At 36.4% G+C, this 24,120-nt stretch overlaps 1 protein-coding gene across 1 annotated transcript; it reads right to left on the bottom strand.

Annotated features, from left to right (window-relative positions):
- Positions 1 to 5,384: 5,384 nt before the first annotated feature.
- Positions 5,385 to 23,449, bottom strand: cenpf (centromere protein F). The gene is made up of 20 exons (XM_081394107.1): positions 23,380 to 23,449; positions 22,245 to 22,453; positions 21,958 to 22,154; positions 21,055 to 21,167; positions 20,880 to 20,971; positions 18,496 to 18,763; positions 18,148 to 18,350; positions 17,588 to 17,713; positions 17,350 to 17,478; positions 17,074 to 17,196; positions 16,796 to 16,931; positions 13,545 to 16,672; positions 11,164 to 13,161; positions 10,931 to 11,083; positions 10,706 to 10,840; positions 9,979 to 10,140; positions 9,694 to 9,868; positions 8,776 to 9,204; positions 8,465 to 8,640; positions 5,385 to 6,095 (listed from the first exon to the last, which is right to left on the bottom strand). Exons 2-20 carry the CDS (start codon positions 22,404 to 22,406, stop codon positions 5,904 to 5,906), a joined length of 8,097 nt encoding a protein of 2,698 aa, XP_081250233.1. The 5' UTR covers positions 22,407 to 22,453; positions 23,380 to 23,449; the 3' UTR covers positions 5,385 to 5,903.
- Positions 23,450 to 24,120: the final 671 nt, after the last annotated feature.

Genomic DNA, 24,120 nt, shown 5'->3' with positions numbered 1-24,120 from the left:
TTGTAGACGTGTTCCTAAAAATATGAATATATTTTTACGTTTGCATGTGATAGTTTTAAACCCGTGTTTAGACCCGTATTTCCCCGTGTCCGACCCGACACAGTTGGATATTTTTCACTCGTTTGAGCAAAATTTGCAGGTCAACCGTCCGAACCCGTGCAGGACTCGTATCAGGCAGACAATCGCCATTAGCTAAAACAAGTTTATTATGGTTCTGTTCCCGTTCCTGTGATGGCAAAGACAGTGCATACCCTTGACACAATATGCCGGTCTAATTAGCCGCACCATTTTCTGACCCCATGCTGCGCGCGCACCCAACCTAGGCGTTCGATGTTTACAAACATTGAAGGGGTCTATATACCCATTCTCTTTCTTTCCCCTCGTCTTGTTTGAGTATGACCCGTTTGCTCTCATCTTTTTCACTTATAAGCCCAATATTGTTATTGTGGAGTGTTATATTATTGCTTTCTACTGACCTTCTTTGTCTTCTGCCTCTTTGTGTATTGTCCCTGACTGGAATAAAGCGCTTTCACGGTAATCTCCTCTATTGTCTTGTTCATCGCTTCATATTCAGAAAGATCTATACTGCATTATTTTTTTATCCACTTCATATCTCACTTGGATGGCTACTCTCTATTTTGCTTCTTAAATTTCTCTGACATTCACACATGACCTTTTATTTATTGTTGACTTATTTTTTTCTGTGTATGTGTGTGTTGTTACTTTGGCCAAGTGACTGGCAGGAATCCCAGGTTGAAGCAAGAGGTTGCAAGTGTTTAGATGAATTGAATATTTCACTGACCCATTAGAGTGAGATGTGCTCTATTTATAGGCTGGATGGATGAGTTGGCTTAGCATCAATCGTTTTTCCCCCCAGATCTTGCTGAGTGAGAGTGAGGTGAAGGGGAGCATTATAATGAGAGGCAGAAATAAAATATCAATGAGAACTCGAAACAGAGGCTGCAGCAATGGAAAAGGGGAGGGGATTTTCTTTCTTTCTGTTATTTGAATTCAAACGACCAAATCTACTGTGGACCGAGTAGCCCAGTGGTTCTCAACTCCAGTCCTCGGGACCCACTGCTCTGCACATTTTGTATGTCTCCCTTATTTAACACACCTGAACCAGATCATCAGCTCGTTAGGAGAGACTCCATGAACTGATTTGAGTGTGTCAGATAAGAGAGACATACAAAATGTGCAGAGCAGCGGGTCCCGAGGACTGGAGTTGAGAACCACTGGAGTAGCCTATTCGTAGGTCCGACGCAGAATTCTGTAAATATTCATACTTAAAGGGATAGTTCCCTTTAAAATGAAAATTCTCACCCTCACGTTGTTTCAAACCTGTATGAATTTCTTTCTTCTGCTGAACACAATGGAAAATATTTAGAAGAATGTCAGTAACCAGACAGTTTCTGGGTCCCATTGACTTCCATAGTATATTTTTTTCCTACTATGGAAGTCAATGGGACCCAGAAACTGCCTGGTTACTGACATTCTTCTAAATATCTTCCTTTCTGTTCAGCAGAAGAAAGAAATTCAAACAGGTTTGAAACAACATGAGGGTGAGTATATGATGACAGAATTTTCATTTTAAAGTGAACTATCCCTTTAAGTATAAATCAGCCTTAAAGGCGCCACACGTTTTTTATTACAAACGGTGGGAACCATGTGAGACATATGCAAATATTTGTATTTGCTGCATTCTCGTTTTCTGCAGCGTTTTAGCAAAAGTATCTATTTTGCTGCTCGAGGTGTTTCTGTTGTCAAAATAACCATGTCTTAAAATAATTTCTTAGCAACACACACGGAGAGGAAAGAGCTTTAATGAAGCACGTTTGGCTCTAGATAAAAATATCAGAGGATGTAGCGCTGAAAGATCATTACTATAAAAGACCCTGAGCGCTAATGGTTTGGCTCTGGGTTCGGGCCAAATATCGAGCTCGTTGCCCTCTTCGCGGACAGCATGCCAAATAAGTGTGAACTCATGAATATGTAATTTTGTGTGTCTGTGTCGACCAACAGCATGCACATGAGTGGAATTGCTTTTATAAATTCGTCAACAAGATTTTTTTTTTTTTTTTTGCAACTTGCATATTAGATACAATATTGGACGAATTTCAAACAGGGTTTTGTGTGCTTGAAGGGCACTTCTGGAAAAGAACACTAGTGAACAAGTGAGCAAAAGTGAACAAGTGAATACCTTCACAAAAGGGCAATTTCACAAGCCCGTTAGTGAAGGGTACATGGCAAGCAATTATCACTTCAAGGAAGTAATTTGACAGTTTATGGTAATGCGACCCATGTAGCCTCCATGTGGTTAATTTTGAATGCATTTAAATCATATTTCATAAACTTTTATTTGCAACAACTACGTAAACATAAACGAGGCTGTGAGAGATAGAAGCACAGTGTGTTCAGCTGTTTGTATTGTTGTTCAAAAACATACATTGTTCGGCTCATGAAAATGTCAATCAAAAAAATAAAAAAAACTTTTAGTAGGCAAAACTCCTAAATTGTCAAAGTTACATGAGGACCTTAACAGTGCCTGCAATTGTAAAGACTGTAAGACTGTTCCCCACTGCTTCGTTTTCATCCGCCTTAAATTCAATGACGTCTAACCTGACTAAGGGATGCTCACTTCAATTGTAATTCAACCCTCGCCTGTTAGGTTTTCTATTTTTGCCCGCCAATGAGAATCATTCTAAACAAAGCCAAAGCAGAACCACATTGCAGAGGAACACATGGTGGCTGTGTTTAACTCTATTTTTAGATACAGTTCTGAACTTCCCTAAGCACTTCCCCTCGGGGGAATCTACTCATATGTACACATCAGGCAGATCCATAGACCACAATGCAACCCGATTGTGATAGCACAACAGGAACTCGCAGTGCTTGCAACTAATTTACCCACACACCTTATGATTCAAACAGAGGGAAAAGTACTTTGCAGCTTTAAGTTATTTAAATTAAGCAGTTTAGAAGAGTTATACTGAGATTAAATGGCATGGCTCCAGAGCAGATTCCAGGGCTCAGGGCGTTCCATTTAAACCCATAGCAAGGGTTCAGCCAGTGGTGGGCACTTGTGCAATATACCCAATGACATACATCCGAGTGAACGAGAAGTTAGAGAGGGAACGCCATAAAACACAGGTCTTAAACACAGCATGTGAAGCAGCTTTTTTAATGAATTGGTTAAGTGAATGATTCAATGACTCACTCAAACGGAACTGTGTAACAATGTATAAAGAGTCAATGAAAAATGTCCACCTCTATTGTACAGACTGACAGTCTTTCTGGACCAGTGTTAATTTCGTTGCAGAATAATTTTTGTTATTATTTTCGATAACTAAATAAAAAATGACTTTTGAATGACAAAAACTATGATGAAAACTATTGACATTTTCGTCAACGAATAAAATAGACGAAAATGTTAGGTAGGGACGATTTGGGAAGAGATGCAGTCAGAACTGATGTGATGTCCTGCGTTTGTGGTAGATGCGCATATAACAATTATAATAATTTGTTACATTTATATAGCGCTCTTCTGGGTACTCAGAGCGCTTCACATATGGAAGGGGAATCTCTTCAACCACCACCAATGTACAGCACCCATCCGGATAAAGCAACGGCAGCCATATTGTGCCAGAACGCCCACCATACACCAGCTTACTGGTGGAGAGGAGACAGAGCGATGAAGCCAGTCAGTATATTGGGATGATTAGGAGGCCATGATGGACAGAGGCCAATGGGCAAATTTGGCCAGGATGCCAGGGTTAAACCCCTACTCTTTTTCGAAGGACATCCTGGGATTTACGTCAAACGGATGAGATAATACTCCTGTAAAGGATGATATTAATATTAATACATGTCCATTTTTCATTCCCCAATAGATAGCATGTGTACAGTAGTCACAGTCCTTGACTTTGATCGAAATCATTTTCAGCAGAGTCAGTAGTCAGTCATATAAATGAATTTTCTTCAGCAGTACTAAAGCATCATCTTAATATGATTATGATTTCAGATTTTGGAAATACAAAGAAATCTTTTCATGTGCTTTTAGCATGCAAATTATAAATTCAATATCAGTGAGTAATATAGTTAATATGCACAGTGCTTGTTAGACAAAAAAAAAAAAGATACACCATCTGATATTCCATAAACATACACCTTTAAAATTGTATCTATGTAATATATGTAACAACAAAATTCAAAACTCAGAAACAGAACCGCAGATGTGTATAGAATTTTTCTGTTGATATTAAATTCGATTGAATCGCCTTACATTTTATTGCACTGTACACAGAAGGAAGTGGATTTAATATGGCACCACATTCTAATTCTAAAAATGTCTCTGTGGACAGTCAAATTTATGTTTCTATTAAAGCTGTCTGTCCTGAAATATTGAACTATGATCTAATCCAAAGGGCAGCTCTTCAAACTCAAAATAGCTATAAATATCAGCTGGCAAATGGTGCAATTTAATATAATAATGTGATGTTGTGGAAGTGACATGCAATTTTGGTAGTGCAAGTTAGTATTATTAAAATTACATGTGTTCGCATTTTTAATTTACGATATATTAATGTTGAATTTTGTCTTGACTGGTAAAACACCACAATTTCCCTCATGGGATCAACTTAATAATGCACACATATTACATAGTAAGCATGTCTGTGGAGTAATAAAAGCCCTATGTGGTAGCATTTTGCTGAAATGATTAAAAGATGAAATGACATGATGTATTACTTTGCAGTGATACACCAGCAGAAACTTCAATGCACTAGAGGATTTGTTCTTGCTTGGCACTGCAAGAGAAAAATGGGCATTATACATTTATTTCCGACAAGATACTTCATGAATACGTCATATCCAGTGCTGTTACTGTTAACTAAAACTACTAAAATTAGTTTTACAGTTATAAATAAGTTGCCATAAAATAAACATTACATGAAAAACTTAAAACGGAAATTTGAAATGTTTCCTAAAGTTTAAATAGAAGTAGGAACTAAGATTATTATAACTAAAAATAAATATAAATTAAAGGCAAAAAGGCATTAAACTAAAATTAAAAATAATAATTATTGTTAGAATAAACTCAACATCAAAACAGCTTTTGGTGTCAAATAATTTAAGTAAAAGGACTGACCAATAATGAGGATGCAGTGTTTCAGGGAACACATTTCAAGGTTGTCATGATGAAACACTCATTCATTGTATCATCATATAAGCTTTTTCTTTTTCTTCCCAAATCCTCTCAACTAGACCTTAACCAAACCTCAGGGGAGATCTTCTGAGTGAATTTAAGAACAAAGGTATTGATTTAAGAGCCAAGTAGACCTGTATTGAGTCAGAACCTGAACTAAGAATTAGATCCCTGTTGTTGTGTGTTCATTAATAATAGACTGTATTAGACAGTCTGCAAATAAATCTTTACATATTACACGGCTTAATGCATTCAGGGCTGGAATTTATCATTGCTTAACAATAAAATCTGCTATATTTCTTGCGTGCGATTAAACAGCCAAAAGGCCACTTCCAGAAAACAGAAGTACACAAACAAACATATTTGTAAGGCAGAGTGAAGTTTAGTAAAGCAGTCAGAAAAAACAATGACATACGGTAAAATGGAGTGATTAGTTGTAATGTTTCTATTTATAAAAATACAAAAGGATATAAGAAATCAGGTCAATAAAATACATACACTAAAACGATACCGCTATTCTGTGTTAATGATAACACATCAGATGTTTTGAAATAGTAAAAAAAGAACGAAAATATGAGATGAACGAAACAAGAAATAGAAAATATTATAAAAAACAAATATAGATATGGCTTCTTCAATATTTACATAGCTAAAAAGCCAGTGTATAAACATTCTGCAAATTTGCATGGCATCCCAGTAATCACTGAACTTGGCAGTTGTCGTTTTGTTTTGGAGAAGCGCTGAGCCATTCCTGTTTCTCAGGGGTCTTCTTGAAGCCGCGAGAGCGCCTGCTAGTTTTCTGCACAGGGCTTCCACAGCTGTTTTCCCGTGGACTGTTGGCGAGTGGAGATAGTAAAGCCGCACTGCTCTGGATGGCCTTAGGAGCCTGGACCTGAAAGTATATGAATAATGTCAGAAGAGAGCAACGCTGAGCTGTCAAGAATGCAGAGCAGCAATGTTCATCAATCAATCAATGTTCAAAACAACTCATACTGCAACTCTCTCTGGGTGAAATGCCAAGCTGAGGACAAGTGCAAAATGTATAAATATAAGATGTTGCAATCAATCAATCTTCTGTTCTCCCCTAACCCTTGACTTATACCCAGCATGTACTTTCTGGAGAAGAACCAGTGCTGAATAGTACTTGAAAATTGGCTGTGCTGGAAGCTGACTAATGGTTTGCTCATCTCGGCTCGCATCTGTTTCATTCAAAGTTCAGTTGTTGTTTTTTCTGTCATGTCATCTATTAATTAGGGCTGTCAATTGTATACTAATCTTTAGAGGGAATTAATTACATGATTTATTATTTAAATAAAGTCTAGAATGTGTGAATATATAATTAGACAATATAGATAGACAATTAAGGTCACAGTCACAATGACTTGAGACACTAAAGAGACCTGCCCAGTTCAATAGTCCATAAAGAGACCGGCCCAGTTCAATAGTCCATAAAAAAGACTGATACATAAAAAGTTCTGAAAATTTGGCTTTTGCTAAAAAAAAATATTTCACAAGGTCAAAACACCCTTTATTATACCACTTTTGAATTTAACGCATCCTTACAGATGGCAGAGAAATGCTGAGTTTCTTCATTCAATACTAACATCGCTTATTGCTAGCAGAGTCATAGATAAAGGACTGTAGAAAGTGTTATATTATATAAAGGTGAGGCTTATGCTTCAATAAATAAAAAAATAAAAATAAAAAAAGATTCTGGATTCAGCTTGTACTAGATGACCTGCTCTAACGAAATCCAAAATGAGCACTTTTGCACGTCGTATTGCGCTAATCAGCCCATTTTACGGTGCGGTTTCACAGAGGCGCAAAAGCAGACATAAGGCCGTGATATTAGAGGTATACTGGCCTAATGAAAGCCAATTTTTGAGCAAATAGATCTTTATTAATTCATGCACATCCATACTCTCGTTTTCTTCATAGTAAAATGACAGTGACACACAAAGGAAATAGGTTAGAGTATATAAAAAGTGATTATTATAATTGTTACAGATTGCAATTGCCTCACTATAACTCACAATCTTGCTTTTTTTTTTTTTATCAAAATGAGTGTCAAGTCAATTTTTTATTTGTTAATCAATATTATGCCACAAGTGCTAATGACCTAGCTTAACTTGTACTGAACCCGGATCATTCCTTTAAATTGACACATGGAAGCAGGAATGCAGAACTTTTGTCTCCATAACCTATGTCTTGAATCAGGTATTCAAGTTGGTGAAGGGTATTTCTGGGACATGAGAATAACTCTGCAGCAAGTGGTCTCCACTTCCCTTTGAATTCTTGAAGAATAAAAGGGAAAATCTCCAGGAAATGGTGACCTGGGGTAAGGTGACATGATCAGAGCTACGGAGGGAGTTAAAAGCTGACAGGAGAGCTTTAATGCCTCAGAGCACTTAAGGCTTTCCATGTAATCTGAAATGTCATGCACAGTTTCATCTGGAAATGCTTTCATGGTCAGTAACTTTTAGAGCGACATGAGTTGACTACAGGTACATTTTCTGAGGGTCTATGATGCCCTCCTGTGGTTAAAGACTGAGGAATGCCTAAATATTTTCAGCTACACAATGAGTTAATGACATATAAACCACCTCTCATGTTTGTATTCCCCATTTTTGTTCTTAAAATAACAGAACATTTATCAAAATATCATATTACATATTCAACTATTTTGGTCTACTCTTAAAATTTGGTATAACTGCACTGCTAATACTGTTGGCTGCTTTATGACAAATTACTTGTGTTTTTCCAAATGTGTAAGTTGATTTAAATAAATGCATCTACCAAGTGACTATATGTAAATATAATTCAGTGAATGTTAATGTATTGTTATTTAAATAAACAAATCCTAGTTTTCCCCTAATTCAGTATCAACATTTTACTGACTGTTGACATTGGGTGAAATTATTTTTTTTGCAATCCTGCTTTGATTGATGGCATAAAGAATAGAATTGTAGGAGACAAACAGCCCATCTGAACTGTTAATGAATATCAATTAAGTAGAATTATTAGATCTGGCCATTTACAAGTTACAAATGGAAGGTTAATATATATATATATATATATATATATATATATATATATATATATATATATAGCCTATATAGTTTTTAATATTTTCACCAAAGATTCAAACAAACTTTCATGGAATCAATACTATCATCATCACCATTTTGCGAGTAGATAGTTTACTTTGAAAGATGTAGGTTGTTGTGGTTGCAGGAAATACACACAGGTAATTGTACTCACTGTGTTTGATTTCCTGCCCTCTGCTGTCTGTTTGGAGATTTGCGCAGGATGTTCTGCTAAAACGGAGCTCTGCTGAGCCGCAGTTGTTCGGACGGCCAGACGAGGGCTGCAGCGCTGCACTGCAGTTCTGCGAATGATGAATGGGCTCATCTCTCCAATTGGAATATCTGCAAAACCTGTGCAGAAAGAAGTGATGTTGATCAATGACTTCACTTGTTCCTTCAATTGTGAAAGTTTGATTGATCACAACTCACATATGAATGTGAAGGCTGTGCCATGACGACGTATAACAAATTGTGATAACCTCTCACCTTTCTGAACAAGTTCAGGCAAACCCTCCGGTCTGTAATCCTCATCGTCTTGTGTGGCTTTAGGTGTGGCAGCCGCAGCTTTCAGTCTTTTGGTGATACTGTGCAGGGCTTCCTGTGCTTTGCTGGGGGTGTCATCTGCGGCTCTCTGTCTCTTTCCTGCTGGCACGCTCTTAGTGTCTTCCACTGGCTTATTGTTCTCCACATCACTCTTCTCAGACCTCAGGGACCTCCTGCTCTTGGGTGTCTTTGTCTGGGTGCTCATCTGCTTGAGCTGGTTCTTGAGGCTTTCATTAGTCTCTTCCAGCTTGTGAACTTTGACCATGAGGCTGCAGTATCGGTCCATGCTGTTGTCCGCCTCAAGGCTCTTTTCCTCCAGAGCTTCCTTCAGCTCCTGTAGTTCTTCCTGCAGGCCATCATTGCTGCCATCACCTGTTAACATGACAGATGCTGTAAAAACGATTTTTTACAAAAAAGGGAATCTCTGTACATCTATCTGATATGCTTTAAATTGATATACTGTGTCCAAAAGTCTGAGATCACCAGTAAATATGCTGGTACTTTGAATTTTTATTTTTATTTTAAACATGAAAGTAGTTTTGTATTAATATAACATTAGCATATATTACATTAAACATATCATTTTTTTATGCAATATATATTATTTAAAAAACAAATGAAATGCCCAGAGTGCAAAATCCAAAGTATATCTTATTGAATTTCCATCATGTTTCTTTGTTTAACATTTATCAAATCCAAAAACTGATTATGTCAGTTTAAAACGAGATGGACAAATTTTAAATTTGGCCGATATGAAATCACTTGATTAAAAAAAAAAAAAGAAGAAGAAAAAAAGAGACAGTCCTATGCAAGTTAAGTTTTCTATTTAGTGTGTTATGTTCTCTTGAGTTGTGTCTATACCTTGTTTCTGTGAGGCCTGCAGTGCTGCTATCTGTTGTCCCTGCTGCTGAAGTTCTTCCTGAAGTGCTTGCTTCTCACGTTCCAGCTGTTTGCATGACTTCATCCACAAATTGATCTTACTCATAGCACTGTCCTTCTCTTTGGACAAGCGCACAACCTTAGAGTCAAACTCTGCCTACAGGGACAAAGACCAATAAATAAAAAAGTAAATTACTTTACTAAATATAGAATGACAGTTGTGTCCAAAATAATGAAGAATGAACAGAAAAACAACAAAACCAATACCTTTTCATTTTCACAATATGCCAATTTATTTTGTAATTCCTTTAAGGCAGACTCCACATCTGAATTTTGAGACTTGAAGCTATTGAGGTCAGAGAGATACTGTGCAGCCTTTTCTTCAAACATCATCATTTCTTCCTTCAGTTTATTAATGTCCATCTCATGCTGTAGAGCATAACAAAAAAATGTTTTTTACTGAACTCGATAAAAAAATATATATTTTAAAAACAGTATTGTGAAATATTATTACAATTTAAAATAAAAAATATTTTAAAATTAAAATATAAAACAGTTAATTCAAATTATAAAATAAAATGTCTTCCTGTGATGGCAAAGCTGAATTTTACTCCATTATTCAGTCTTCAATACCAAATGATTCTTCAGAATTTATTTTAATTGATGATTTGGTGCTCAAGAAACATTTTTAATTATAACAGCTGAAATTAGCACTTAATATTTTTTTTTGCAAAAAAAAAAAAAAAAAAAAAAAAAGTGATAATTTTTTTCAGGATTCTTTGATAAAAAGAATAAAAGAACATGATTTATTTAAAATAAAACTTTTTTTGTAATGATGATAAAGTATTTTGCGTCCTTGACTACTTGCTGAATAAATGAAAAAAATAAAAAATAAATAAAAAATGCATTGTTATCATAACACTATGCTAGAATGCACAGCACTACCTTTATTAAAAAAACAACAACACATTGTTACAATATTACATCTACCCACCTGCTGCTGTACATGTTTCAGGTTCTCCTCATGCCTCCTGTTATTTTCCTTCATCTGAACATCATGACTTTCTTGAATATCAGATACATTTTTCTGCAGGCCATCTTTCTCTATCGTCAATGCTTCCAAGCCAAGCTGAAAGGTGCAATGAAAATGTGTGTAGTGTAAGCAGAGACTAAACATCAATGAAGCCAGTGTAAAACATGGTGAAGGACAAATTCTTACCTTGTATGTTTCGATTTGTTTTTGAGACTCCTGCAGTTGACAAGTCAATTGATTATGATTAATCTCCAATATATTATGCTTTTCCCTTGCCTCACACAGTTCTTGCTGATGTTGCGTATGGAGGTGCAAACTGCTCTCATGTAGTGCATTTAACTGAAAGTGAATGCAAATAAATTAATATGTGAAATGAGAACAAGGAGAAAAAAGAAACTGCTAAAGGTAATGCAAAGTACCTTTTCTGTTAGTTCGGAGTTCATGAGCTTCATAGCATCAAGTTGGCTCTCTAGCTGTTGGACACTGTTCTCTAGAGAAGTGACACTTTTCTGCATGACCTCTATCTTGGAAGACTGCATATGCGTCTTCTCCTCCAACTGTGCAACAGTACACTGTAACTCGACCTTGTCCTTTTGCAATTCATCTCGCTCAACCTGAATTGAAGATAGCGCCTGCAGCTTATCTATTTGTGACTGAAGTCGGGCATTTTCTTTGCGAAGCTCCTGCTGCCTGTTTTCAAAGTTCTTCAAGACTGACTGGTTCGTTGAACAAAGCTCTGCCTGACACCTTTCATATTCGAGAACTCTTTGGGCAAACTCTTCGTTTTCAGATTGCAAAGACAGCAACTGAGAGGTCAAATCCTGTGCGATCAGTTCTTTCGATTCTACTTCTGTTCGACAGAGTTGAAGTTCCTCCTCCATGGCACCCACTTTAAATTGGAAGTCTGTGATCATTTGTTGCTGATTCACTGTTGCCTCTTCCACAGATTTAAGCTTTTCAGAAGCTGCTTGATTGGATAACTGCAATTCATCAATTAGGCTGTTCTTTTGCTCAAGTTCTTGCTCAAGTTTATACTTCTCCTCCTTGAGATCCTTTAGCTCAGTGACCATCTCTTCGATTTTCTTGGTAAGCTCTTGCGTTTCAGCCTGTATTTCCTCAAGCTCGGCTTTGGCACTCTCTGCTTGAAGAATGGCGTCCTCCAGATTCTGGTCAGAAAGTTCTTTTTCTCTCTCAAGCTTTTCAATGTTGTCCTGAAGAACATCTGCCTTCCTCTGTGCAGCTTTGAGCAGCTGACTCATGTGGTTCTTTTTCCGTTCGTCAGATTCAATTCGTACCTTCAGTTTTTCAATGCCCTGTCTCATCTGAGCTACTTCCTCCTGAGTCGAAATCAACCTGGAGGCTATTTCACCTTTCTCCAAGAGAGACGATTCAAGGGACTGGGACAGCCTGATGTTCTCATTCTCAAGTGATTGGATTTTGGAAGACATGTTTTCAGACTCTCTTGAAGCAAAATTCTCATTGTTCTTTAAACTGTTTAATTCCCTGAACAAATTTGTATTGCCTTCATTCAAAAGAGCCACTGTATTCTCAAGGTTTTGAGACTGTTGAATTAGTTGCTCTTTTTCTTTCCTCAGGACATCAATTTGGTTAGATGCAGCCTCGATTTGTCTTTTCCCTGCCCTAATGTCCTCTTCTAGTTCTTTTATAAGTTCTCGTGTATTGCTCTCTCTCTTCTCCAGAAGCTCAGCCTTTTCTTTCAACTTCATTAAGGAGTGGTTTTCACTTTCCCTTACATCAGTACACAAAATAAGCTCTTCTTTAAGTCGCCCACCTTCTGCCATAGTTGTATTAAGTTGTTGTTCAAGGCTGTAATTTGTCCTCCTAGCTGCATCAAGCTCTACTGCTTGCCTTTGTTTCTGTTCTTGTATCTCCTCTATGTCAGCTTCCATGGAAAGGATGTGCTTTTCTAAATTGGCCTTTTCAGAACGTACTCTTTTTAGTTCACTCTCAATCTGGAAATATCTCTCATCCCACTCACCTTTTGCCATCTCAAAGTTTTCCATCATCTCCATAACATCTGAGAGCTGGCATTTGGAGGTCTGTAGCTGTAGTTTCAATGAATTGATCTCTTCTATCAACTCTCCAATGTGGTTGCTCAGTTTCTGGTTTTCTTGAGTGACAGACATCAATTTGTCTGTGCTGTTTGTCTTTTCTATTTCCATTTCACGAACTTTGCCCTCCAAGTCAGAGCACAAATGTTTTCTAATTGCCATTTCAGATTCCAAGACTTCAAACTGGGATTGCAAATGTTGAACCTCCTTTTCGCGTGTCCTTAGAGATTCCTTAAGTGCTTCAAGTTCCACAAGTATTTTTTCACTTTCCTGGCTAATATCTGGAGTGGAGTCTGACTCTTCAGGATGATGGATTATGTTCTTCTGTGCTTTGGATGTCATTTCCTGATCAAGATGAAAAAAAAAAGAAAAAAAAAGAAGAAAAAAAAGAAGTTATGAATACAAATCAAGAGAAATGAAATCAAATAGCTTTGTGATATCAGCAGAGCTTTAAACCTATGTTTCACCCAGTTACACTTTGTTTAAATGCAATGATTTAAGCTGCACTCTGTAATTTTCTCATTTATGTCATACGGGCGGCCTGAATGTAACATCACGCAAAAGGAAATTTTCAGTTCACTGACGCAATTGCAAAAATGTACAGGTCAAAGTCATGATTAATTTATTTCACAAGTGAAATACACCTTTAAGTCAGCACTTTAACTGATATAATGCATAATATCTGAATTCAAAACATCTGACATTAAATTGTGAAATACATAGGTTACCTGTGAAGTTTCAGTAGCCAGCAAGGAGGAGGATGCAAGGTCCAATTCCTGCAGTTGCTGCATTGTTTCCAGTTGTGAGGACAAGTTCTCTGCGTGTTGTTTTTCTTCTCGGAGTTTGGCCTCCAACTCATTTTTGATATTGAGCATTTGCTCCTCCATGCTCTGGAGCTCTTTAGCATGCTGTAATTTGATTTGATCTATTTGAACCCTAGTTTGCTCCTCCATGGTTCTGACATTCTCCTTAAGAACATGAGATATCTCCTCAAGCTCCCTGGATTGATTTTGCATTAGCTCCTTCAGTGGTAACTGTTTGATATCCTCATCTGATGACAAGGATGTTTGGGCCTCTTCTTGTGTATTAAGCTGCTCTCCAGGTGATGAAATACTCAGAACAGCAGTATCTTCTTCAAAGGGCAATATAGATGTATTGGCAAATGCCATTTCGGAAATATCTTGGTCATTCTCATATGCGGTTTGCTCTTTATTCATTGTGTCTGCATCAGAGTAACCCTCTGCATCAAGATTCTTCTCAGATAGAAGCTGTTCCATGCGAGTTTGCTGTTCAACTATCTGAGACAGCAGATAATCATGTGCCTTCTTTAATTTATCCGCTTGCTCTTGGGAATTCTGAGCATCTGCTTTCAATACCTGGATATCAGCTTCCAACTTTAGTTTTTGTTCCATAAGATTGTTGTACATTGCTTCAAGGTTTGTCTGCTTGCAATTCTCTTGCTCTAGGGAAACTTTAAGATTTTCATGGGTTACATGGAGAGACTCCAACTCTTTGACTAATGCAGAACTAGATTGTTGTTCCTTTTGTGTTTCCTCCAAACATGCAGATAGCAGGGACACTTCAAGGACACTCTTTTTATAGTCATCTTTGACAGACTCAAGCTCTGCTTGTAGGGTAGACCTCTGAGCCTCACTATCACTTAACTTTGCTTCAAGAACACTGATGTTGCCTTGCAACTCCTCTACCTGTGTTTCATTATCTTCAAGATCCATCTGCAACATTTCAAGCTGTACTTCAATTTTGCTCACGTTAATCTTTTTTTCATTCAATGTCTCTAATGCTTTAGCTTTCTCAGACTGAGCTTCCTGAAGTTTGTTTCTCAAGGATTCAATCTCACAGGATTGTGTGGCTTCTTGGCTTTTCAGAATGGTCAAAGCAGCTCTGAGACTTTCTATCTCCTGCTCATGAGGAAATGCATTTTGTTTCAAGTCTTCAAGTTCCTTTGCAACTTTCTGATAGGAATCAGTGTCCTCCTTATGTTGGTTCTTTGATAAGTCAAGATCTTGCTTCAGCTTTTCCTTTTCGAGGGCAGCCTCCTTCAGTTTTTCTGAAGCATTTCTGACCTCCAAACATTTGCTCTGTAACTCTGCCTCAAGAACACTGATGCGCTCCTCTAAACTATTTTGTTTTTTAAAATGAGTTTCCTTTTCAGAGACATAAACTTCAGATTCCCTGTTATGTCTCTCAGTGAGCTCCTTGATACTTGTCTCTAATAAAGCTTTTTCTTCAGATCTGTCCAGTAAGTTTTTTTCCAGACATAAATTCAGCTCTACAGTAGAGTCAAACTGTTTCTGAAGACTTTCTAGTGAATTCTTTAGTGTGGCTGACAAATGATTTGAGGCCTCAAGCTCACTTTGTATTAAAACAATCTTATCTGCCATGACATCTTTTTCAGCAAGTGCTTCCGTCATTATGGAAAGCTGTTTAAGATGTTCTTCTTTCTCTTGGCAAACAACATCATTGAGCTTTTGAAGGCTTTCATACTTCTCAGATAGATCATTTGCTTTATTTTCAAGCTCTTCTTGTTTTACTTTGAGTTGTGCATTATCCTGCTCCATGCTTGATGCTTTCCTTCTTTCTTCATCTATTTCTTTTGCAAGATTTTCAGCTATTGTCTTCTGATTTTCCAACTCAGTGGCGGTCTGAACTTGTAGCTCCTTTACTGTTTCTAAGGAACTTCTTGTTTCTTCTGCTTCAGAAAGAAGACAATTAAACTGCTCTTCAAGAGACTTATTCTTTTGTAACATTGATTCAACTTCATGAATAAGCTCTTTTTCCCTCTTTTCCACCAAAGACACTTTCTCTACTAGATCTTCTTTGACTTTAGAAAGATCATCATATTTTTCCTGAATATCTGCATTTAAATCTTTTTGAGACTTTAGGTCTGATTCTAAGGAGGCAATATTCTCAAGAACATCCTGCAGAGATGTTTCCACATCGAGTTTTTCTTGTTCTAACTCTTTGTTTTGTGCAAGGCGGACTTCACATTCTTTAGCCAACATGTCTTTCTCTTCTTTGAATTTATCTAGCTCCTGCTCTCGCAAGGCAAATGATTCCTGAAGATGCTCAATCTCAGTTCTGTTCATTTCAATAATGGAGTCTTTTGATTTAGCCAGGTCACAAGCACTATCATATTCTTCAAGGAGCTGACCATGGGCCTGCTCCATTCCTTCAACCTTACTTGTTTCTTGATGCAGTTTAGTTTCAAGCTCGCTCACCTGCTCCTGCATTAGAGTGATTTGTTGCTTCAAATTGTCCATCTCCTTATTATGTTTTTGATTTGTCTCACTAAACTGCTGTTGAAGCTCCTCATACACTCTACCCTTTTCCTCCAGCTCCACACATTTTACAAGCAGTTCACCTTTGAGTGAATCAATCTGACCAGATAGGCAAATCTTCTCATTTTCTAAATCTTGCATCTTTTTCTGAAAGCCATCATGAGCATCACTGAGTTTGGCCTTGTCTTTCTCCAGATCTGCAATTTTACTCAGCATTTCCTCACGGTTGGATTCGGTGTTGTTAATCAACTGTTCCTTTTCGTTTTTCCACTCCAGAAGAGCTTCATACTCTTTCTTCATTTCAGCAACTTCTTTCTGACAGGAGTTTGAGGTCATTTTGAGGTCTTCATTTTCTTTCTCCACAGCACAAATCTTATTAACTTTGAGTTCAACTTCATGAACTAGTTTTTGCAACTCAGCCTGAGTCTTCATATTCTTTGCTTCTGTTTCAGCCAAAGTTTTCATGGCATTTTCCAATTCTTGAGATGATGATGCACTTTGACGTTCCATTTTTTTGCGAAGCTCAGTCAGTTCTTCACTCTGGGTTTGTGTTTTCACTGAAGGTAATGAGTAAAAATTATTAGATAAAGAATTACTTTAGATTTTCCTTGAATTTTTTCTAAAATGTTTTGTAATATTGAAAATGTACCAATGAGATTTATTACACTTTCAAAACATACTTTTTAAATCATCCACCATCGTACGACTTTTGGCAAGGTTTTGCTCAATATTTTGTTTTTCCTCTTCAAGTTGTTTGACCCTCTTCATTCCTTGGTCTAACTGACAACTGAGAGTGTTCTTCTCTCTCTGCATCTCCTAAGTTAAGCAGAAACAAGTCATTTACATGCTTTTGTACTACAAACTTTAGTCCACATACTCCATAAAGTAAAATCTATTATTATTAAATTAAAACAAGCCAACTAATAGCTTTTCTTTAACAGATACACAAAGAACTTACATCAAATTTCTTCTTCAACTCTGCCTCCTTCACTTGACTGGCCTGTAACCCCTGCTCAGACCTGAGAAGTTTCTGTTTCTGCTCTTCCAAATCTTTCTCCAGTCGATTCTTTAGAGCAGTTACCTTTAAAACCAATGGCATTCTGTTGTAATTAACTTAGCCAAATGTGTATAGAGAAATTGAAAAGAAACTAATTAAAAAAGAAAATATACTGAACAGAAATGTGATATTTATAACATTTATAAAACAATATTCATAGTTAAATTTTCAAATGACCTTATCCATATCTGATTGCACAACATTGTAGTCTTTTTTGGCTTGCTGGATCTCCATACTCGTTTTATTTTTTACTTGGTTAAATTGCTGCTCAAGAGCTTGATGGGAGCTTTGAAGTTGTGCAAGTTCCTGAAATGAGTGAGAAGACAAACATTTGTAAATTTCAGCTCATCCAATATTCAGAAATATATATATATAAAAAAACATTAAATTATATTTGACAGTAAGGAGACAAGACCTTCTGACTCGCTCTCTCCTGGTCTTTGATTTTCTGCTCCAGAGATCTATGCACGCTTTCAGCATTATGTCTCTGACAGTTCATCTCCTCTGTTACCTGCTTCAGCTTCATTTCAACTGAAGAACACTGAGGAGCCAAAATCAACCAAAGATGAACTACTACATTCACATGATAACTCATTGTTTAGAAATTTTGTGTTTCTAAACAATGAACCCCGCCCCCCTCCCCTCAACCAAATGACTGCAACATGAAAATACATATAGACGACACTTAATGTTTTAATATCTTCATAAATTATACATAACATATAATCATGATAAAATATAAAGTAAAGTGGCAATTATTTTAAAGAAACAAGCACACTTTTGAAGCAAAATAGTTAAATTTTTTGCATTGATTTTCTTGAAAGTTTGCTTGTGTTAGCTTTAAAATAAATGTTACTTGCTATAATTAAATTTATATATTTTAATAATTTTCTGGGGCCACTGTATATAAGATCATTTATGTTATATAACTTATATAATATGCAGTAGTATGATTTTTAAACAGATCTACATTACCTTAGAAACTGACTGCTCATACTGGCCTGTAGTCTTTGTGAGTTCATCTCTGGACTTGCTCAGGAGTTTGTCCTTGTCTGCCAGATCTTTCCTGGCCATTTCCAGTTGAGTTTGAATTTCACTGAATTTATTGATCTGATTCTTCATATCCTTCTCTTGAGCCTGAAGACGGAGCTCTAACTCAGAAACCCTGGACCTCAGATCTGATCAGTATAAGAAAGCAAAAAAACAGCAACAAAATGTGTTACCTTCAAGGCATATGAAGATTATCACTGCAGTGCTGTATTCAAAAGCATATTCTCAATTACGTAATAAAAAAATAAAATCCATCTGTAAGGTCAGACCAACCTTGATTTATATTCTTAAGCTGTTCCATCTGCTGTGATCCAGCTGTGTCACTTTGAGTGCCTGATGTGAACTGCTGCTGTGGCTTTACTGGTGTGTCATCACAAGACCATGACATCCCAGAGGGTCCGTTTCTTCTCCTAGATGGTGTCTCCATCACAGTCTGAGACTGATGACTGTGTATTTTTTGGTCTTGCTGCCAAGGGAAAATTGATGACCCTGTCTGCTGTCTTGCAATGTCTTTATGGCTCACTGTAGACTGGTTCAGAAGCTTCAGGTGTTACAAAAGAGAGATGGATTATTACCATTTAGTAAATTAAAGGGTTAGTTTTCCCAAAAACAGAAATTTTGTCATCATTTATGAGATGTCAAAACAGTAAGGCTTTTGTTCATCTTCGGAACAATAACATCTTATTTCTAAGTTAATAAAGAGTCTGTAAAACTAATCCATATGCTTAAAGCGGTCCAAATTTTCGCTTTATAATGAACAGATTAAATGTAACAGGGCTCGAGACTAACAGCGTCCTATCGTCCTGGGGACGATAGAAAATGTGTTTAGGACGAACAGAAATATTCTCCAGGACGCCTACAGGACGAAATACATTTTTGTATGTGTGTTCATTTATTACTAGCCTATTAGGGTAACTTGCTTAGAAAATGGCAAAATTAACCGACCAAGCGCTGACTACAACGGAGCGCGTCTTCTCATGCTGTTACTATAGTTACTATCACTGACCAACTACTCACCCTGAGACTTGTTTCGCGGTACATCTATCACATGGCTTATTTTCACAGACGAAAATGAGACGATAACTAAATAAAAACTAGTTTTGAATGACAAAAACTATGACGAAAATCTATTGACATTTTCGTCAACGAATAAAAACTAGACAAAAATGTTAGATAGTGACGATTTGGGAAGCGATCCAGTCAGAACTGATGTCCTGCGTTTGTGGTCGATGCGCACATTTGTACTGTAACGTGCTGATCTACCCAGCGGCACACGGGTTGACATGCGCTGCGTGTCTCATAAAACGTTAAAAAATGTAAACGTCTGGGAGAATGAGTAGAGCAGACATATAGATCTGAATAAGAGTGACAACGCAAAAAAAGAGTCATTGGTGAGTCAAGAGTCAGATGTCATTGGACATGATCCGATGTCTTAAAGTGACAGTGGGTAATAAACCTAATGCGGTCTGTGTCCTTAATATTGATCAAGCAACAAAAAAAAAGAGAAAAGCATTCACTGCTGCTCGTTAATAGCTTTAATAAGGATTCATTATATTTAATTCATACAAATAAATAAATATGTCTGCTGCTTGAAAGAATAAAGAATGATGATATATTTGAGATATGTAGTCACCAGTATTTATTTGTTATTGTTTAATCCAACCAACTCAAAAACGTTTTGAGCTGTATGTATTTTTCTCTTAATTTTCGTATATGTAAAAAAAAAAAAAAAAAAAAAAAGATTTGTTCTGCATGAATACAAAAAAGCATTTAACTCCTGTTATTTTTTATTAAATCTGTTTTTTACCTGTTTACAGATAACTACTTTGAATGGAGCAAAATAAATATAATAATATATATGTAATAAACATTTTAATGATGTCTTTATTATGTGACTAACAACTGTAGATGATAATAACAATATAATAAACATTTTAATGGTGTTTTTATTATGTGACTAACAACTGTAGATGATAATAACAGAAGTACAGAAACAACATGTTTATTTGGGACGGCTGACATTCACTTTAGGACGGTTCAAATTGTTTTTCAGGACGGAGGTGAAAAAAGTTAGTCTGGAGCTGAAATAAACATTGATCAGCGACCACAAACAAATGCTCAACCGAACCTGCTTAATGCGAGAACAAACCTCATTGGTTCTTGTGAAGGCTCAAACATGCTGCATAACACAGGAGAATAAACCTCATTGGTTCTTGTGGAGGCTCAAACATGCTGTGTAACACACAAGAGTGAACCTCGTTGATTTTTGCATGTCAAGCAAACATGCTTGAGCTTCAGTTTACCATATCCAATGTGTGCATTGATTAATGTTTATATGTGAATAAACGCCTAAATTAAATCTGTTCATCATAAAGTGATCATGCAATTCTCTTCAGAAAATTTGGACTAAACCGCTCAATTCAAATGGATTAGTTTATGTAATTTTTATAAGCATTAAAGTGGTAGTTACGCAGACTGTCAAATCTGGGACAAAAATCTCCCAGATTTCATTATAATATCTTAATTTGTGTTCCGAAGATGAAGAAAAGTCTTATGGGTTGGGAACGACATGAGGGTGAGTAAATTACGTAATTTTCATTTAATATATCATCTAGCTACAAGGCTCTTTTCACCAAAATTGTATGTATTTTACTTACTTTTACATGCATGACTTTGATTTCAGCTTCCAACCTTTTCCGCTCCTCAACCTCTCGATTGTACTTTTCCTGTAGGTCACTTATTTTTGAGTCTGAAGATGCAATATTATAATGTTTAAGTATGTTGCATTCATTCTGAATTGCATTTTTATTTTCAATACAATTCATATCTTACCTTGTTGCCAATGATTAGGTGTTGCAGGGGTTGCAAAAGTTTTCTGCGGTGTACTCAACTGCTGGATTTCTGAAGAATGTGAAGTTTGGGATCGTTCCAATTCATGCTTATACCTGAATAAAATCAAATTAAAAATTAAGCCAAGCCCAAGACGAGCCATTTTTGGCTAGTTTAGAATATGTTCTTACATAAAGTTTTTATACATATTAGGCTATATAATAATATTATATAAAAGTTAGTTACACATTTAAAAATAATAATGATATTATATTGTTAACTTTGTCACAACTCACAACAAAAGTCCTATTTGCACTGGATTAGTATTATCTGGGGACCTCTCGTGATTTAGAAATTACCCCCCCACATCTGAATTTCGTGTGGTGCATTCGCACGGGATAGGCGAAGCCTATGATTTTACTCAAATTTACAAGACTTATCTCCTGGATATGATGTCAATAGGCTATTGCTTGGAAATAACTTATTATTATAGGTCTAGCTGTATGTTTTATTATAAACAGAAGAGTGTTCCTTACCGCATGCTGCTATACATGTAATTCATCTCCATCTAAACATTGTTTTTGTTTTTGCTCTTCTGATGGTTTTCAGCTTTCTCTTTCTGCAAATTGTATAGTTGTATGGTGTATAGCGAAAAATTATAAACGACCCCGCCAAATCACAGAGATGCCGATTCGCACGGGACTAAGATTATCACAGGACCTCTGTGTTCGGCGAAATATGGTAGGTCATTTGTGGGGGAATTTTTACTTTACAAATTACAGACATGGCCGATTCACACAGGATTAAGATCACAGACAACCTCCGCAATTATTACAAATGACTAGAGGTCACCAGGTAATACTTATCATGTTCAAATAGGGCTAAAGTATTAAACAGTCCACTTACTTTTTGACCTCTTGCTCTAGTCTATCAGTCTGCTTCTTGCACAAGTTTAGTTGCCCCTCCAGATAATTCACCTGTTGCTCCTTCGTTTGGATGTCATGTGCAAGTTTCTGTCTAGTCTTTTCCAGACTTTCACAAGACTCTACCAAAGACTGGTTCTCCCTCTTAAGGGCAGACGCTTCACTTTTCTCACTGTCCATCTGTAGGGAAATACAATACACAAATAATGGAGATATTTAAATCTGCTAAAATCTGAGGAAATCTACTCTGAAACTTCTCAGGTAACTGACCTTTTGTCTCTGTTTCTGTAAAGTTGCTTCAAGGGAATCCATCTGAAACTGTTTCTGTTGTCTTTCCTTCTTTAACTTGTCAAGCTGCCCTTCAATCTCTTGGATCTTTTGTAAGGCCTTTGCAGGAAGGCCATCCTTCCACTCTTCTACAGCCCAGCTCATACTTACTGAAGATGCTGTGTTGCTCCTCAAAGAAAAACTGGCATGCTCTGAAGAATACAATGAGCAACATTTGTTTTATAAAACTCCCGGTCAAGATGAAATATTACATAATTATATGCATAACCTAACATTGAGATAAACCAGGCTACATATTGGCACAATTGATTGTAAACAATAATATAAATAATTCAACATTAATTATTAAACTGTCGGATAAAAAATAAATAAAAAATCTCACATTTATTATAAATATTGGCAAATCTTGAATTGACTTCACTTAATGAATGGATGGTTTCAAACTTATTTTCAGCTTCATCAACTGCAGTCACCAGTCTGACAGAATAAATTACGATGTTGACAAATTACTGTTCACAAAATAATAATATTTTGCATTTCACACATGTATTAAATGCTGAAGGATCTACTTAAAATGAGGGATTATATTAGATTTTACATGTCAAAGGTGTTTACAAGTACATCAGGACACGTGTAACATTTTTAGACTCATATGAAGTGAAATATAGAAAGAGGACCTCCAGGATGAAAACCGAGTTTAATATTACCTAATTTCACTAATATTTTAGGGACACAGCTGTGAGACATAAGAGGTGCAACGTTATGTAATAAATATAACGTCTTCACCCTATTAGTTTCTTTAAAATAATAAATATTTAGATTTCGGTAAATATATTGCAAGTAACTTAATGTTAGGCTAACTTAGTTATGATCGGAGGTGGTTTTAGGTTTATTTAATGTTATATTTTTTATAAAAACCAAAAATAAAAATGGCATATATGTGTTTAAATCTTAAGGCAGGTAACGTTAACGTAAAGTTGTGAAAAAAATGTTTCATATATGAGTCGGCTAGTATGGCACGCGGATGGTTATAAGACATAAAATTACGTTATAACGGCTTTTAACATTCCACTCCCAACAATGAAATACTACATGCTACAAAAATATATTATCTTACCAGAAATAAAGAAAGAACCCCTTACGGTTACTCTCTGTAGGTTCTTCCCTTGTGTCCTTCTTCAGTTACTAAAGTGGAAAATTCAAAAAAAGGTTCAAAAATTGTTGCTGACTGAATGCAGCGTCGTCATTGGCGCGTTTGGCATAACCGTAAGAACATACCGGCCTCTGATTGGTCATCCCTATCCATTCAAATTTAACTCCACCCACCCATTTTTTAAAAACATTCTTTTATTTCAGAATTTAAATGAATAGCCGCCGGGTGAACCAGTAAACTCTCATTCAAAAGTCCATATAAACAACCGACGACTTGCTGAAAATAACACTTTTAAAAAAACACCAGAACACAAATAAAGACTCAAAGAAATTCTGCTTCCTTAATATCCATATTAATCATGTTTGTCTTTATAATTAGTGACATCTGAAACCGGGCTTTGAGCAAACCTGATGACCATAGTTAATACACCACATATGATTTGTGTTTATGTGTTATGATTTCTAATCCCTTGCTGCTATACACATCTGAATGGCTACTTTTCTGTTCGTGTTTGTCTTCCTGAATGCAGTGCTCTGTAGAGAGATGAATGGCACCATACTGCTTCCAAAGGGCTCTGCCAAACACGTGCTCTGGGTCATAGCAGATGGTATGAGAGCCATATATGGATCTCATCACCATGGTTACTGCCAGGGATGCAACACAGCTTATGAAGAGACTTATGACAAAAACAATAGCAGATGATGA

This window comes from Scardinius erythrophthalmus (genome assembly GCF_964197995.2).
Source record: "Scardinius erythrophthalmus genome assembly, chromosome: 19".
In the NCBI taxonomy this organism is placed as follows: domain Eukaryota; kingdom Metazoa; phylum Chordata; class Actinopteri; order Cypriniformes; family Leuciscidae; genus Scardinius; species Scardinius erythrophthalmus.
This window is presented reverse-complemented; position numbering and strand designations above follow the sequence as displayed.

Bases quoted from the DNA above. Each gene is read 5' to 3' on its own strand.
- cenpf (XM_081394107.1), bottom strand. From the start codon at position 22,406: ATGAGCTGGGCTGTAGAAGAGTGGAAGGATGGCCTTCCTGCAAAGGCC. The intron at 11,084-11,163 runs GTACTTTGCATT...ATTCACTTTCAG, and splicing joins ACTCCGAACTAACAGAAAAG to TTAAATGCACTACATGAGAG. The intron at 10,841-10,930 runs GTAAGAATTTGT...TGCACCTTTCAG, and splicing joins AACAAATCGAAACATACAAG to CTTGGCTTGGAAGCATTGAC.